Consider the following 17,087-nt stretch of genomic DNA (forward strand, 5'->3'; position numbering starts at 1 on the left):
TCTCTCTTCTCTCTCTCTCTCTCTCTCTCTCTCTCTCTCTCTCTCTCTGTTTTAAAGCTTTAAATTTCTGGGCGTGTGTTTATCACAGTGCAGTTTCCATTTTCACTCTCATATTCACCTCTCTTCTGGTGGGAAACGATAGATAAAGAATCTGAGGGGTTGCTGGCCTGCTTCTACCTTTAGGGGGATCTAGAAGATCAAAGACTTGAAACAAAGTCCAAAGAAATGAAAAGAAAGAAAAATATTTAGCTTAAAGCAGATGAATTTTAACAGAAGGGATATTCTTTCCATAATTTCTTTGATTTCTTCTGTGTTACTGATTAGGTAAAAAATTTTGTATCTGTACCCCAAGTCCCTAATCTGGCTTCTCCATTTGTGTTGTGCCTTAGAAGCTACAGAAATACATAGACCACATGCCTGTCATTGTTTCTTCTCTCTCAGCTTTCATTTATTCATTGCCACCAAGAATACCACACCCTTTATGCATTTTTAGAACCAAGTTGTGTAGGGTGTGTTTTCCTCATCTTTTATAACATCACTATATCAAAATCCAAAAGTTTGACTTCCTGTTTTCTTTTAATTTTGCCCATTATTTAGCTGCATAAAATAGGCCATGTTGTTTAAGAAAATTTAATGTCTATGTTGTATTGTTAGAGAATCCTCAGGAAGTTGTGGTTCATCTCATCACTTATGGAGAGTGTCCTTTCCCAGACAGTAAATGCTCACGAAGGAGCTGGAGCTCAGATCTCCTAATTCTTCGATAGAGACCCTTCCTGCTTTAGCCTTCACTTCTAGTGGTGGTGTCCAGTACTGTCTGATCTCGTCAACTTTGGATAGAACTTAGAAGCGTGTCCTTTGGGTCATTTCACACAGCTCCTAGATCCAGTCAGTTCATTGTTTCTCTTTCCTCCACAAAGATGACAGGTGCAGGCTCACCCGTGCATGCCCAGGGAGTCAGCCAGGCGCCTTAGAGTTGCAGACGAGGGAGGGCAAGGGTGAGCGAGGCATTGTGGGATTTGTGCAGTCACTTTCCAGCTCTTCCCTCCTACAGCATTTTTAAGACATACTTCTGCCTTCATCAGTCATTCTCTTTTGCTGGCATTGGAAGTGGGGAGCTCCAGTCCCGTTGTGTATTCATGCCTTGGGTGGCTGACAGCAAGAGTCATCTAGTTGTGACAACAGGGTCTTTGGGGACTTCTCCCTGGCTTTGCTCTGTCATCTTCAGTGTGCATGAACATTTTGGTTAATGAAGGAAGCCTGCAGTTGCCAAGGTGTAAATGCTCCTAACCTTCCACTCCAGAAGAAAAGACCACATGCAAGTCCGTTTCCCCCAAGTTCAGCGTAGCCTGCTGCTGTGCAGCAGGGACTCAGATTTGTGGTCATGATGAAGTGTTGCCTGCGTTAGGCAGTGAAAATTTGGGAAGGAGGAAATGATTTCGTATGCAAGATCACCTCTCTGTACCAGCATGTTCATTCATCACGTGTTGTGGGAGGCACAGGGTTGGTGTTCTCAACATCACTCCTGTCTATGTCTAGAAAAACATACGCAAAATTGGTTTTACTAGCTGGTCTGCCCAATAGCCAATGGAAGTTTCCTGGGTGAATATTTTTGTTTATTCACTAATCATTTTTTTCTCTTGTTCTTTTTTAAATGTTTCCATAGTGTTATATAATTAGGTGAAGAAAGCCCAGTAGGATTACTATATTTTGTTGTTTTGGCTTCTACTTGGGGATTTTTGTCAAAAAAAGAAAAAATCTTAAATAATGGCTCTAGTTGTAACTTTCCTGCAGCAGGTAGTTACCTCCAGATTGGAAATCAGGTATGAAGAGAGAATGTAATTGTTGAGGGAGAACACTCTTTTGGATACAATCTCCTCAGATGACCTGCCACTAGGCTTCGGGCAGCAGCCACCTTAGGTTTCCTGGTGTGTGCTAGGCTTTTTTCTGTGGGGCAGATGGGCATTGGCTTTCTCTCTGGCTGTCTGTGGGGGAGAATGGAAGCAGCCACAGGCCTCAGCGCCCTTGGGATTTAGGAGCAGTACATGTCCCATGGCTCTCTGTTGCCTCCTGCTCAAAGTATCACAGATAAGCTCAGTTGTCCCATTTGGGGGATTCATGTTTGCTTCATTTTTAGTCTGACAATACTGATAAGTATTGCCTCACCAGGAGTCCTGGAAACTTCTGAAGTGCCATCCTGAGGTGTCAGGTGTTTGTACGGGAATGAACGGGAATAGTAATGTTTGTTACTCTGCTGTGTCAGTACTTTCCACCCCGTTTTAAGCGTGAGCACACCTCTTTCATGTATGTCCTTGCTGTTGGCATACAAAGACAGCCTTGGTTGTGACTGTTAACTTGACAAGGTGACTGGCCCTGTTTCTCTAGGCTCATTTTAAACTGTAGAATACTTTGTACTGTGCAGTGAAGCGTGACTTTATGAAAGAAACGAGAGTTTTCTTCCTTGGAAATAGTGGGCTGGGCACCATTCCCCTCAGAGAGAGGAATCCTCCATGACTCCCCTCCCCCATGTGCCAGATAAGGGATACCTTAAAAACACGTGTGTCTCAGGGGTTTCAGGCACACCTCTGCTGCTTTCTTTACACTCCGGATGGGTGTTCTTGTTGCCTGCTCCATTGTGTTAAACATCTTCCAAATTACCACTTCGTGTCAGTACCTGGAGACATTTCACTTCCCGAGAGTTTCCCAGTACTGTGTATGCTTTTAAATGCTGTGTGTGGCATCTTCTCCCTTCCAGATGCTGCTATCTCACCCTGTAAGGACCACAAAGACAGCCTTCCAAGTCCCTGACTCGGCCTTAGGCCATTCAGTATCTTCATTATATTTTTTTCCTGCTTCCCTCTGGTTGGGTCACATGTTTGGTTCTTCTTATGGAAATACACGTCCTTGTGCATAGATGATAACTGGGCAATTGTGTGATTCTGCCTGCCTTAATTATTTTTCTGGGCAAATGGCTTCAAAGAAATATTTGAGGGGCACACAAAAAATTAGAACAGTAACCATGAGTTTGTCAGTGTAGGAGGCTTACCAAATTCTTAAACCTCATCCCCTTGAGCCAGCTGAAAGGGAGTAGCTGAAGAGACACCGCTCTCATCTTCAAATGATTTTATCATGTTTGAACTCTTATTTTTGTGTTTTTTATGTAGAAACAACTGAGTATCATTTAAATATTTAAATGAATTCCCCCCTCCTTTTGTAAATAAGGGAATTAAGCAATCAAACACCTGGGAATCCTAGCTTGAGATTTATCAACAATTTCAAAGATAAATGTAAAAATAAGCCCCTCGCAGGACAACTTGCAATCTGATTTTTGTTCATTGCGGTTGAATGTGTAAATAATAAAATGATGTAAGGCCTTCCTGAGGTCTCATTAACTGGACTGTAGCAAGTTGCCCTATTTTCTGTTAGGTTTTGACAGTTTTCATTTTCTTTCCTCCATGTATAGTAGAGTGCTGTCTGTGTAAGTGTTAACTGCAGTGGGGATTTGTCCAGCAAGCCTGAAATTTGTACTCTGAAATAAATGATTGGGTTTTTAACATTCTGAGTACTCCAGTTTATTCCGAGAGTTCCCGGCGTGTGTGTGTGCTCACTGTTCAGTGTGTCTTATTTAACCTGTTTGGCAATTCCCTGGCACTCAACCCCCACGTTATTCCCTAGCTTTGAAGAAGTTGCTCTGTAGACCTGCTGCCTGGTTAGCTAGGGTCACAGTGCCTCCTGTTTGGGCTTTGCCGTTGGCGTTGGCCAGCAGGGGAAGGAGAACAAACACGGGAGGTGCAGGTGTCTTAAAATGGCTTTTGCCTGAAAATGACCCTCATCTTACAATCAAGCTCAATTGGTTAGAGCTTGGTTATACCATGGGCTGTGTGGCATCTGCAGGCAGAGGAGGGGAGGATGGCTTCTGCCCTTGCATGTGTGTTCATTTGCTCTCCACCCTGCAGGAAATGGTTTTGCTGTAAAGAGCCAAAAATCTGAGAAATGGAAGGGAATTTAATATTTTTTATTAAATGTACAGATGGGAAAATAGAGCTAAATATAGTGCCTCTAGAGTCGTGTTCACAGCGTCCTTTTCCTCCTCCATCCTCACTGTGTCAAAATTGGTTTCATGGTAACAAAATCGAAGTCATAGACTTCTGGCATCCCCGCATGAAGAGTTTTGTTGAACCGATTCCAGTTAAAGGCAGGAAGGCCGCCTTGTACTGTGGGACCACTAATGGCATAGGCTGCATACTTATACGCAAGGAAGATGTCTGCCACCTGGAAAAGAGAGGACAGCATTTTAAAAGACCATCTGGAGCTTGCGCAGTCCTCGTCTTCCTACTCAAGGGCACACTGCAAGCCTTTGAGACAGTTTCCTGGGAGCTGCACCCCTTCCATGACACGTGCTTCTGCGGCCATGTAGCATCCAAATGGGAGTTACTAGGAGAGCAGCATAGACAGAAGCTGCGCAGTGGGGCAGCCAGTTCAGAATTGTAGCCCCACAAGATTTATTAAGATCGCTTTAGTGGTTGTTTCCATGACTCGGTTTCCTTCTTCAGAAAGTGGACTCGTGCCCGTTCCTCCTAAACCAAAGCATGAATTACTGGGAGTAACAAAGCCAGCAAATCCTCAGCAGAGGCTGCTGTTAATTAGGGCAGCAACAAGGGTTCTAAAGGATGAGCCACACTCAAAGGGCTCTCCAGAACCCAACTCAGGGATAGAAGCGTCTCTAGTGTTAGAGGGGAAAGGCAGCGATGCATCTGAAGTAGCTGGAAGACTATGTTAAGCTTATTCGGGCAACAACATCTGGCAGATGGCAGCTTGGCTTTGGTTCTTCCATACATGGTAACAGAGATGGTTTTCTGCATGTTGTCTGAGACAAATGCAGTACTTCCCATACACTTTCCTCTTGAAAGTGTGAATACCATGGAAAAGAAACAACACATGTTGGGGCTCCCTGGTGCCACTTTCCTCTTTATTACCTGGGTTGCACAGCATGAAACATCCTTAGAACTGAAGTCTTGCCTTCACACGCCTGGCTGGAAGGGAGAGCTAGGACTCAGACTTGAAAAGCATCTCCCCCGTGAAGGATGGCTGACAGTGAAGGCAAGTGTAAGTGGTGTGGGAGCTTCTCCAGTCAAAGAGATGAAAGCTGCATCCTGAAGCTAAAAGGCCAGCTTATTTATGTATGGGAAAGTCTGGAGCAGCCTGCTCTCAAGAAAAAGGCCAAGCTTGTAGCCTTCACTGGGTCTCTGGTGATTTAGTTCCTTCCATGGTGGCCATCTATCAATGTGCTGTTAGCTGGCTTTTGTTATTGGCCACGTGAGCAAGCTTCATTTTGCTGCAAAAACCTGAAGTGCTTTGGCCAACTGGGCTAAAACATATTCCTTAATTCATGTGTAATATAGAACCACAGTAGTCTTAGTAAGATGGTTCTTTGGATTTAGGGCCATCATAAAATGTTACTATGCTGATTGTACACATTTTAAAATGAATTTTAAAAGATTAATGTGTACGAATATTTTGTCTTCCTGTGTGTATGTGCACTACACGCATGCAGTGCCATTGGAAGCCAGAAGAGGGCCTTGGATACCCCAGAACTGGAGTCCAGATGGTTCTTAGGCAGCATGTCAGTTCAGGGAATCAAACCTTGGACCCCTGAAAGAGCAGTCAGTTCTCTAAAGCATCTCTCCATCCCTATGAATACATTTATAAATAACTAAGAGCTCTTCTAGACATGGTGAGGGTATTGAAGATTGATTCTTCACTATATAAGGTAAATTCTGTTATCTATAGGAACAGTCTGCTTCCTGAATTTCATATATGTTTAAAGACACTAGGCTTTATGCCACAAAAAAAAAATCTGTCTCTAGCCTAACTCCTCATTAGAAGTAAATTGGAAAGTAAGGTATGTGAGTTACCTTGGTGTCATAGCAACCTCCAGGGCTGGGACTGGCTTCATTCAGGTCTTCACGACAGCAGATGGTATTGCAGGGATCACCCTTACTGTAGGGGTCCTCCTTATAATCTAGGAGACACAACAATGGGGAAAGAACAGGTATTGGTTATTCTGAGATCTACTTATCCAAAGTAAGAGTTTGGATCTATTCATGCCTGAATCATTAAAGATTGTGTTTGACAGGGTGCCCCTACTGTGGTGGTTTAAGAGAGAATGGCCCCAAAGGGAAGCGACATTATTAGGAGGTGTGAAATAGGAAGAAGTGTATCTCTGTTGGGGTGGGCTTTGAGGTCTCTCTTGTTCAAGCTTCCCTAGTGTGACATGGAGACCACATCCTGTTGTCTGCAAGATGGAGACTCTCAGCTACTTATCCAGTACCTTGTCTGCCTGCACACCGTGCTCCACGCCATGATGATAATAGACTGAACCTCTGAACTGTAAGCTATCTATCCTATTAAATGTTTTCCTTTATAAGTGCTGCCATGATCACGGTGTCTTTTCACGGCATTAGAAACTCAAACCTGCTTCCCAATACAGGCATTGCTCTAGGCTTGCTCCAGGGAATGACAAGCTGCAAATCCTTTGCTCCAGGCCTAGCTGCCTCAAGCACCACACCCCAGGGAGAGCCAAAAGAAGAGATAAGATACCATTTCCCAGCAGATGATAAACAAATTAGCCTTGGAGAGTCTTCATCAAAAGAAAGCATTTATGAGTATTTTAGCTGCTTTTGTCCTTGGGAATTCTGCTGGCAGGAGGTCGAGAGGTCTTAAGGAAAGGGGCCCTCCCTACTTGGATCATTTCCTTTATGTTTTACATGCAACTTTTTTGGTGTGGGGAGGGCGGTCAGGTAAGAAAAAGTCTGTAGAGCCAGGTGTGGTTATATACACCCACAATTCCAACATTTGCAAGGAGAAGACAGGATCAAGAATTGAATTTGTGTCTGCTTAAATGTGCGTATGCACATAAGCATGTCTTGGCGTGCCTGTGGTGGTCGGAAGACAAACTATGGGAATCCTCTTCTTCCACTGTCAAGGACTAGCACATCGAACTCAGGCTAATAGGCCTGGCAGCAAGTGCCTTTCTCTGCTGGGCTACACTGCCAGCCTTTCTAAAAGTTCTCTGAGATTTTATAAAGGAGGCAAATGTTCTATTTGTTCAGCAATGTATGTACAGCATGAATAGTATCCTGAATACTGAACGGATAACTTCTTATAATTCCTTCTAGAACAAGATGATAAACTTGCACAGGTTATTCCATGGGGGAAGGAAAGGAGTTTTGAAGAATGGCTCTTGAGAAATGTGTTACGTACTATTGTATCGCATGATGTATTTCATGGAAGTCACATCAATCACTTTCCCTTGGTCGCGCCTGAAGATTTTGGCTCGTGGAGCTAAGTCATAAGAGTAGTCCAAACCAAGCTTCTGAACCAACAGCGGGTAGCCACTCCAGTTGTAGATCTTTTCATGGAAAGGGATATTGTAGGAAGGCCAGTATCCTGATATGGAATGGAAGAGAAAGATGGGGTTGAACAGAGAGAGGGATACGGGAAGAGAAGGGGAACAAAACGCGGAGGTTAGTGAATAATAGTATATTTGAGACCCGCCACATATGTTATTACAATGAAGTGGCATAGGAATTGGAGCTGAGAACAGAAACCTGCCGACCAGTGGTCCCTCTAAACTCCCCGAGATGGAGTGCTTCTAGGTTACTGTGGGGAAGAAGAGTCGGAGAGGTTTTTGATTCTCACCCCGAGTTATCAGCGCTATCTAGAATGCAGATAATAACATTATTCTCTATGGAGCAGAAAAAGCGAAGGATAATGTAGTATTCTGGGGAGCAGCCTGATGTCCATGTGGTGACCGTCTGGTGCCCACTGAGGACAGCAGACACTAATCATACTGACGGAAGCACAGCACTGACATCAGAAAACGCAAGTTCTAGCTAAGTTCCTGGATGAAAGCTCAGGTCTCAGCACCTCACCCCACTTCTTCCTTTTGTGAGAACAGAAGCGAAGGGAGTGCCTATGATGAGTGGGGATGGGGTGGGGTGTTGTCTTTCCCATTCCAGCAGGCTGTTAACTTTCAGGACGGTAGCCATTGTCATCCAAAATTTGCACATCAAGTCACTAAGCAGTAGACATGTGGCACAATTCTAGGAACATCGCAGCTTACACTGGCTTAGGTTATTACCTACAGGACCATCAGTTAAAATGAGGGTGTCCCTAGCCACAATGGAAACCAATATAGAGGTTTCTCCAAACCAGCTCCGGCTGTGGAGCTCCTGGGAATGCACTCAGGAAATCTTAAGTCAACACACCACAGTGACATGTAAATCCATGTTTATTGTTTATGGTCGGTAGCCAGTAGAAGCAACCCATTATCCAGCCATGAAGGAGTCAATGCAGACAGTGCGACACTCAGCCACAAAGAATAAAAGGAAAGAGGGTGGGTCTGGAAATGGTCACAGGCAGGGGAGTCAGCCTGACTCGGACAAACACCACATTTCCTCTGGAGTGCTGTATAGTTCGGTTCAAAAGTAAAACGGAGATGACGTGGACAAACAAAGGGGCCTAGCAGGAAAGGGATGGAAGGAGGGAGCAAGGGAGGAGTATGGTGGGTGGATGAGCTCAAAGTGCACGGTGGACTTGGAGGAAACGTCTTTATGAAGTCCTGCACCACGTACAGTGAGTCTACTTCAATTCTAAAAATTAGGGGTTGCTCTACTTCAGGGAGTCATTTCCGACCGCCATGTTCTTTGGCCCTTGTGTGTGTGTCTTTGTCTTTTTTTTACTCTTGTGTGGGAAGCTCCTTATCCAGGGAGAAGCTACTGAGACAAAGCAAATGTTTAACTTTGCAGGGGCACAGAACCAGGGCCAGGAAGAGCAGAGATAAGGACAGCACTGAAATTACAGGTAAAAACAGACTTGTTGCTAGGCTGGACTAAGTCATAGAGACTCAGAAGTGAACACCACCTGGACTCACAGCCTGGCTCCAGCATTACTAGGTATGTGACCAAGGACAAATCATTCACCTCTTTGTGCTAAGGTCTTCATCTTTATAATGTCAACAATACTTTTCCAGCATCTGTGGTGTTTTGAACGAGCAATGTTCCCCACAGGCTTGTGTGTTTGAACACTTGGCTTCCTCTTGGTGGTGCTGTCTGGGGAAGTCATGGAACCTTTGAGAGATGCAACCTTGCTGGAGGAAGTGCATCAGTGGGGGTGGCCTTTGAGGATTTATGTTCTGGCCCCACTTCCCCTCTGCTTTGTCTGCTTCCTGCCCGTGGCTGAGGATGTGATCTGTCTGTTGCCTGCCCCTGCAGCCTGCTACTGTGCCTCCCCAGCTGTCATGGTCTCTCCCTCTGGACCCGCAGCCAAAACAACCGCCTATGTAAGTGCCTTTTGATCATGGTGCTTATCACAACCAAGGTAACTAATCCAGTATCACACAGCAGATCCTTCCCTTTTAAGGATCATTGTAGACGCTAAGTGTGTTCAGGCAGCTGTGGTACTTATAGTAGTGCCAGTCTTGGCGATAAATTAATTGTTGGTAATACTATAGGAACAGCTCCCTCAAAAACCAGTCTCTGCTTACCTTCACAGTCTCATAAGGCCTCATCATTGACAAAAGCATCTACTATGGAAGTGGATGCATTCCCAGATCTACCTGGTGATGTTTAAGCACTACCATCCCCTCTTGGAAGCATGATTTCAAGCTCAGTTGCAGTCTGGCTCTTAGAGGCAGCTCTCTCTCTCTCCTCTCCTCTCCTCTCTCTCTCTCTCTCTCTCTCTCTCTCTCTATCCTTTTCTTCCATAACCCTCTAAATTAACTTTCGAAGAAGAAGAAGAAGAAGAAGAAGAAGAAGAAGAAGAAGAAGAAGAAGAAGAAGAAGAAGAAGAAGAAGCACTGCCTCCATCCCAGAGTTGCTTTTTTTTTTTTAATTTGAAGAATGGTTACACAGTATCTTTATTTGAGAGCATCTCCTATTTCTTCCTGAGCCTTTATCCTCACAGCAGAATGTTTAGTATAATGCTTCTCTGGAACTTCCCTGTGAGATCAAACATCAGAACAGAGAAAAGACCCAGAAGGGTGGCCAGAGCAGTGGTTCTCAACCTGTGAGTCACGACCCCATTTGCATGTTGCATGCCAGGTATTTACATTACAATTCATAAGAGTAGTGCAATTTCAATTATGAAGTAGCAACAAAATAACTATGGTTGGGGGTCACCACCACACGAAGAACTGTCTTAAAGGGTCTCTGCCTTAGAAAGAACCAGTGGTCTAAGGGGCCCTAGGGACGTTTTCTTTTGTAGTGTAGCCACTGCTAAGTTACCCAAGCTATTCTGTCAATCTCCCTAGTTAAACTCTAGAGGGCTTCCCCATGCCCAGAAAAAATAAGCCATGAAAGCAGAAGGGACAGACTGGGAAGAGGAAAGGGATTGGTGAGGGTGGGGAGGTGTGGGGGAGAGGTGAAGGAGAGGGTGCTATAAAAACACATATCTGTGTAAAATGGCATAATGAATCTTTTGTTGTACACAATCAGTGTATACGCTGTGTAAGATAGCATAATAAATCTACTGTTGTACACAATTAGTGTATACTCTGTGTAATATAGCATAATGAGTCTGTTCTTGTACACAGTATATACCAATGAACAAACTTTTAAAAAAAGTCATTGTAGGGGCTGGAGAGATGGCTCAGTGGTTATGAGCATTGCCTGCTCTTCCAAAGATCCTGAGTTCAATTCCCAGCAACCACATGGTGGCTCACAACCATCTGTAATGAGGTCTGGTGCCCTCTTCTGGTCTGCAGGCATACACACAGACAGAATATTGTATACAAAATAAATAAATATAAAAAAAAAGTCATTGTAGGAAAGTGGCAAGTGTTGTTAAAGTTTCTACCTGGTGACCTGCACCACAGGTAAATCTGGCCTCTTTTAAGTCATGTGATTTGTCACAGAGACAAAGACAAATGACCATCATGATAAGCAGTGTCTTTGTGAGGGGATAAAGACAGAAGGCCCTCAAGCTCATTTTTGTAGATTTGGGTTTTTTCCCTACTAAATTAGTTTAGTTTGGATTACATTTTCCTACCGGGTAACTTAGCACCAGAGCAATAACTTTGGCTTCCGAGCTCTGGGATCTTAAAACAATGAGCAAGCAATTGGTGGGTCTATGTCACGGTTGCCCTGACTTACATGGAGAGGGAGAGAGCAGGGTTGGCGAGGATGGGTCATTTACCTGAGATTTTGGGGAAGCCAAGATTCAATCCCTCAGCTTCATCTGTCTGGGCAGTACCCCTGATGACCCCTTCCACTAATGGTACCCTCTTTAGTAAGGTTCTGTTAGGCCCAGTACCTCAGACCTTATTCCGATTCTCCCATTCTGGACTCTCGGCCTTTGCTATAGGACACTCCAGAGTTTGTAGAGAAGCAATTTGGTATTATTGCTTTTCCCGCCTGAGTCAGAGCAACATCCAAAAAATGTGCTGAGCGGAACTAAAAAGTCAGCCTCCAGAATTAAAGAAGGAGATCGTTGTTAGGGCTGTTAGAGGTCAGAGGGTCATGTGCCTGACAGGCGTCCCAATCTCCAATGAGAGAGTGAGGTCCCTCTCACCTGTTGTGCCGAACACAATAATTCTGTACCAGGAAAACTGACAGAACCATTACCCACTCACACACCCACCCCCGCCACACCCAGTCACCTCACCCCCCCCCCACACACACACACTCACATTCCCGCCACACACAGTCACCACACACACGCCTAAGCTGCTTTTCTCTGAGTAGCGCAAGAGCAGAAATGAAGCCAGGACACACAGATAGGCGCACAATCCCGGCAGGCTGGGAAGACGGTACCTTTTTTTAGAACATTGGTTTGTTCCGAATATTCTACGTATGTAGGAATTTGCTCCACGATATACAGAGTGCCTTTGTCAAGGTTTTTCTTGATGGCCACCTTCTTCAAGTCCAGGACCATGTACTGATTGTTGTAGGTACCTGCAACGTTGGGAGACACAAGGGCAGCATGGAATGCCTCGCCTGGCTAACTGGTTGATAATCTCAACTGATTAACAATGGTAATGCTTCACTAACCAGGCTCATGCCTGAGGGCTAGCACACAGAGAGACCTACTTACCAGAGTTGTACCTTGAAAAGATCTCTGCCCAGTCCTTACCGCCGACTGCCATCATGTTGGCCACACGGACTCTTTGCCAGGCCAGGAGAGACTCAGGGACCACGAACTTCAGCAGGGTTTTATTATACACACTGTTGGTGGTCTGTAGCAGTACCAGGCCACTGCTAAGAATGTAGAAGTCATCCAGAGACTCCAAGAACCCTGGAGGAATGGCAGATGCACAGGCCGTTACATGTGTGCTGTCCACACGGTCACCATCAGCACGGTGCTTGACTTTCTTTTCCCTGCAGCAGCCCCTCCTAGCTTTGGCATGGCTCCTGTAAACCTCACTGTAGACCAGGACCACTTGTTTGTTTCCCAGGTGCCCAGACCCGAAATAATCACACAGAAACTGTATTCATCACAACATGGCTTGGCCAATAGCTTAGGCTTCTTATTGACTAACGCTTACATCTTAAACTCACCCATTTCTATTAATCTATGTATTGCCACAACAGTAAGGTTCTGGCTGGCTACTGGTGTCTTTCTCCTTCGGCAGCTACATGGCATCTCTCTGACTCCTCCTACTTTCTCTTGAAAGACCCTACAGACTCCCCTCAAACCCCAGCTAACATGCTCCCGTGAGAACGCCCTGTTTGTTAAAAGATTTTCAGGGCCTGCAGCTAGCCGGCTCTCATGAGAACATCCTGTTCACTTGAGACCCTCAGGACCCTCTCAGGACCTGCAGCTAGCCGGCTCTCATGAGAACATCCCGTTTGCTTAGGGAAACAGGATGCCTATAGTCAGTACATGTGCCCAACTTAGAATATCAGCAATTCACAAAAGAAACAATTCCCCCTATGAAAGATCCCAGCTTAGCTGCTGTAACGTCATTTCACAAGGCTTTTGACAAACAGATGTAAGTGCAGAGTGAGGTCAGGGCCCCTGGCTTTAAAGGATATCTATAAAATAGGACATTTGTAAAGCAGGATATCTATAGAATAGGACAGGACATCTATACAACAGGAAATCTGTTGCCATACATCTGTGCTGGGAAAGGAAAAACCACCTATGCGCCTTGCCCCATTCCAGCTGACCACTAACCACGCATTTGCTTCTGTAATTTGCTTCTGCTGCCCTCTTTCCTATAAAAAGACCTCCCCCCAGTCTGCAGGCGCGCAAGTCCTCCGAAAGACTTTGCCGCCCGCAGGTACCTGTGTTTACTCAATAAACCTTTTGCTAATTGCATCCTGTGGCCTGGTCTTGGAGTGTCCTGGTTCTGGGGTCTTCATCGGAGAAAAAGTCCTCTCTGAGGGTCTTTCACTCTCTCTATATGTATCTCTTTCATCCTGGCTATATTTTGCCCTGCTATAGGCTGAAGTAGCTTATTTACTAACCAGTGGTAATAAAACATGTTTATAGCATATGGAGGGGAATCCCACATCACCCCATACCCTCTTAAATTCTCTTTCAGAAAAGTATGGCAACCTGAGATGTGTGTGTGTGTGTGTGTGTGTGTGTGTGTGTGTGTGTGTGTGTGTGTGTGTTAGGGGATAGGAGGCATGTGTTTATACAGGCAGCAAGTAAGCAGCAGACAAACTGGATCTCTATTTGGCAGGACTTTTAAGAATTTGTAATTAGGAAGGACATCAGAAGGAAACATTGTTAGGCAGTTAAGAAGATACACATCTTTTTCTTTGTATTTTGTTTTTTTTCAAGACAGGGTTTCTCTGTAGCTTTGAAGCCTGTCCTGGAACTAGCTCTTGTAGATCAGGCTGGCCTCGAACTCATAGAGATCCACCTGCCTCTGCCTCTTGAGTGCTGGGATTAAAGGCGTGCGCCACCACTGCCTGGCTACACATTTTTTCTAATCTGTACTTTACACATCTTACTTGAGACTTTTAAACATGGATGAATCTACATGCAGAAATCTGAACCTGCTTTTGAGAGTGGCCTTTGACACCCCAGCTCACTGAGTGAGATTGTGTTGATATCTGTGCTGGGGTGAGTGTGGGCAGGCAACTCAGAGGCAGCCTGGAGAGGGGGAGGGCAGGACACCATCCACACCCACAGAGGTCGACAGTTGAAAGCGGTAAAGGGATATACGAGAGCCCGGAGTTAGGCTAGGCTCTTCTGCCATGTTTCTCAATGGTGAGGTGAAGAGGCCAGAGGGAGCTCGCTTGCCCCTTTCACCTTGTAAGAACACAGAATAGAAAAGGACCTTCAGCAGACACCTCCGACTTCCCAGTGTCTAGGACGCCTTTTTGGAAATCACCCCATCTAAACTCTTCTTCTGTGATGGAACAGATAGACGTGAGCTCTGGCGTCTACCATTTTATAACATCCCCTTTCTTTTTGACCTATCTTATCTGAGTATATCTACATTTTTGTTATCTAAACTGTTACTAGCATAATATTTTCGTTTTATTATTTGTTTGTATTGTTTATTACTGTTGTGTATGTATGTAAGGTGTGTGGACACTTGTGTTGTGGGGGTCCAATGAACGACTTTGTGCAATTGGTTCTTGTCCTTGCTTTGTTTGTTTGGTTTGGTGTGGTCAACTTGATACAAACTTGGACATGTCTGGGAAGAAGGAATCTTATTTGAGAAAATGCCTCCATTAGATGGCCTATACGTAAGCCTGTGGGACATTTTATTGACTAATGATTGGTATAAGAGAGTCCAGATAAGCACGGGTGGTGCCATCTCTGGGCTGGTCGCTCTGCAGTGGGTAAGAAAGCAAACTAAACATCTAGATGCAGCATTTCTCACTGGTCTCTGCGTCAGTTCCTGCCTCCAGGTTCCAGCCTCCAGTCCTGCCCTGACTTCCCTCAGTGATGTCCTGTAGGCTGGGAGCTGAAGTAAACCTTTTCCTCCCCAAGATGCTTGTGGTCCTGGTGTTTATCCTAACAGTAGAAACCCGAAGCAACAGTTCTCTTTCCGCCTTCACATGGGCTCCAAGGATTGGACTTTGGCTGTTAGGATTTCAAAGCAAGCACTTTTACCCAGAGTCGTCTTGCAGGCTCTTAGTATTATAGTTTTGAATGTTTTTAATTTAGCCTGGCAGTGGTGGCACACGCCTTTAATCCCAGTGCTTGGAAGGCAGAGGCAGGCAGATCTCTGAGTTCAAGGCCAGCCTGGTCTATAGAGTGAGTTCCAGGGCAGCTAGGTTACACAAGAGAACCCTTTCTTGAAAAGCAAATATATATACATACATACACACACACACACACACACACACACACACACACACACACATATATATTTAATGTGTAGAAATAGTTCCTTTGATTGTATGTATGTATACTGTATACCACATATGTGCAGTGCCCGAGGAGGCCAGAAGAGGGCATCAGAACCCCTGGAACCTGGAGTTACAGAGGGCTGTGAGCCACCATGTGGGTGCTGAAAACCAAATCGAGGCCTTTCTACAAGAGCAACAAGTGCTCTTAACCACTGAACCATCTCTGGGGGCTTTTCTTGTTTTGGCTTCTTAAAAGGCAAAACTGTATATATCTATGGGACACATCTGATAGTCAAATAAATATACACATTGTGAATGGCTAACTCAAACTCTTTTTTTTTTTCAAGACAGGGTTCCTCTGTGTAACCATTCTAGCTGTCCTGGAACTAGCTCTTGTAGACCAGGTTGGCCTCAAACTCACAGAGATCCGCCTGCCTCTGCCTCCCAAGTGCTGGGATTAAAGGCGTGTGCCACCACTGCCTAGGTGGCTAACTCAGACTCTTTAACATATATGTTGCTCAATATTTTTCTTTACATTAATTTCCTTTTCACACCCAAGATATATTAGCTTTTTCATATACATTAATATCCAAAGAAACCAGGGTTTAATTTTCATTTCCTTTCTCCTAAAACATTAAAATAAATGCCCTTCTTCTTAAGTACAAAAAGACTATATATGGAACACCTTAAACCACACCCCTGGAATGGCGTGTGTCACCGTACAATGATGGCACCTGGGGTGGACCTGGTAGGCTAGGGGTCCAGTAAGAGGGTTACATCAAGCTAGGTGCTTCAGAGGTGGAGAAGAGCGGCCCAGGTATCCAAGGTCATCCTCAGCTACACAGCAAGGTCCAGGCCTACTTGGGCCACAGGAAACGAGAACAAAGTGGTCTGGGAGCAGAGAAGCCTCTCGGTTACATACACAGCTCACAGCAAACCTGCCCATCGCCAATTCAACTCTGCTAGCCCAAGAGTGCGTGACGTCGTCCGGCTCTCACAATCTAAGTTTAATTGCCAGGGTTTCAGAGTAAGACTCTTAAATGGTAAGAGGATGTCCAACTGATTTAACGAGTTTCTTCACAGGGTGGGTCAGTTCACACGAGGAGCAAGAGCGAGTGAGTTATCTGCTCCAGTCTGTCTATACAGGCTTAACTGGCACCCTCAAACACAATTTCTGGGGAGACACAGGCTGGATGTAGGATAGAGGGGGGTTAGTTTGCAGGGACGACTTGTTCATTTCTTATTCCCTTTGCAGCGCTCAAACTGTGCAACCATGCGTGGCCACCGCAAGCAAGCCTGTGGGAGGAAGATCCCTGGCGGCTGAAGCAGTGCTCTGACACATTGCTAATTCCTCCTCATTGTAGCAGCCTCTCCGGATGGGAGAGGGCAGCCATTATCACATGAGGGAGTGCTTTAGAGATGCCCTCCATTGCAGGGTATGGGTCTTACTGAGGAGTGCAGCCAAAAAAAAAAAAAAAAAAATACAGGCTGCCCAGAGTTCTGGAACAGCAAAGACAAAACAACAACTCTGTTTGCCAAAACTCTCTGGGGAGGGCGACTCTATATTGTATAGTTTAAGGACGTCAAATAAGACTTAAAGAGGGTACAAAGTCCCAGCACAGGCCCTAAGGGAAACATTGTGTCACCAGCAGCCCTGGAAGGCAAAGTAATAGCACTTAGGGAAACGGGGAAACTTCCAGTGTTTTATAAACCTCATCCTCAGATTCCATCTCATGGCAACTTTCTCGCTGAGATTAAGAAATAAAAAGGAGC

General features: G+C 45.1%; 1 protein-coding gene across 1 annotated transcript in view; it reads right to left on the reverse strand.

The window, feature by feature from the left end:
• Positions 1-4,001: 4,001 nt before the first annotated feature.
• The window catches only part of Plbd1 (phospholipase B domain containing 1), a 47,648-nt gene continuing 34,562 nt past the window's right edge, over positions 4,002-17,087 (reverse strand). Inside the window, exons 7-11 of the mRNA XM_005364516.2 lie at positions 12,091-12,291; positions 11,811-11,951; positions 7,261-7,446; positions 5,913-6,019; positions 4,002-4,269 (exon numbers count right to left, since the gene is read on the reverse strand). Coding sequence (XP_005364573.1) covers positions 4,096-4,269; positions 5,913-6,019; positions 7,261-7,446; positions 11,811-11,951; positions 12,091-12,291 — 809 coding nt within the window. The 3' untranslated portion in view covers positions 4,002-4,095. The remainder of the gene's footprint in view (positions 4,270-5,912; positions 6,020-7,260; positions 7,447-11,810; positions 11,952-12,090; positions 12,292-17,087) is intronic.

Source organism: Microtus ochrogaster (genome assembly GCF_000317375.1).
Source record: "Microtus ochrogaster isolate Prairie Vole_2 chromosome 14 unlocalized genomic scaffold, MicOch1.0 chr14_random_2, whole genome shotgun sequence".
Taxonomy (NCBI): domain Eukaryota; kingdom Metazoa; phylum Chordata; class Mammalia; order Rodentia; family Cricetidae; genus Microtus; species Microtus ochrogaster.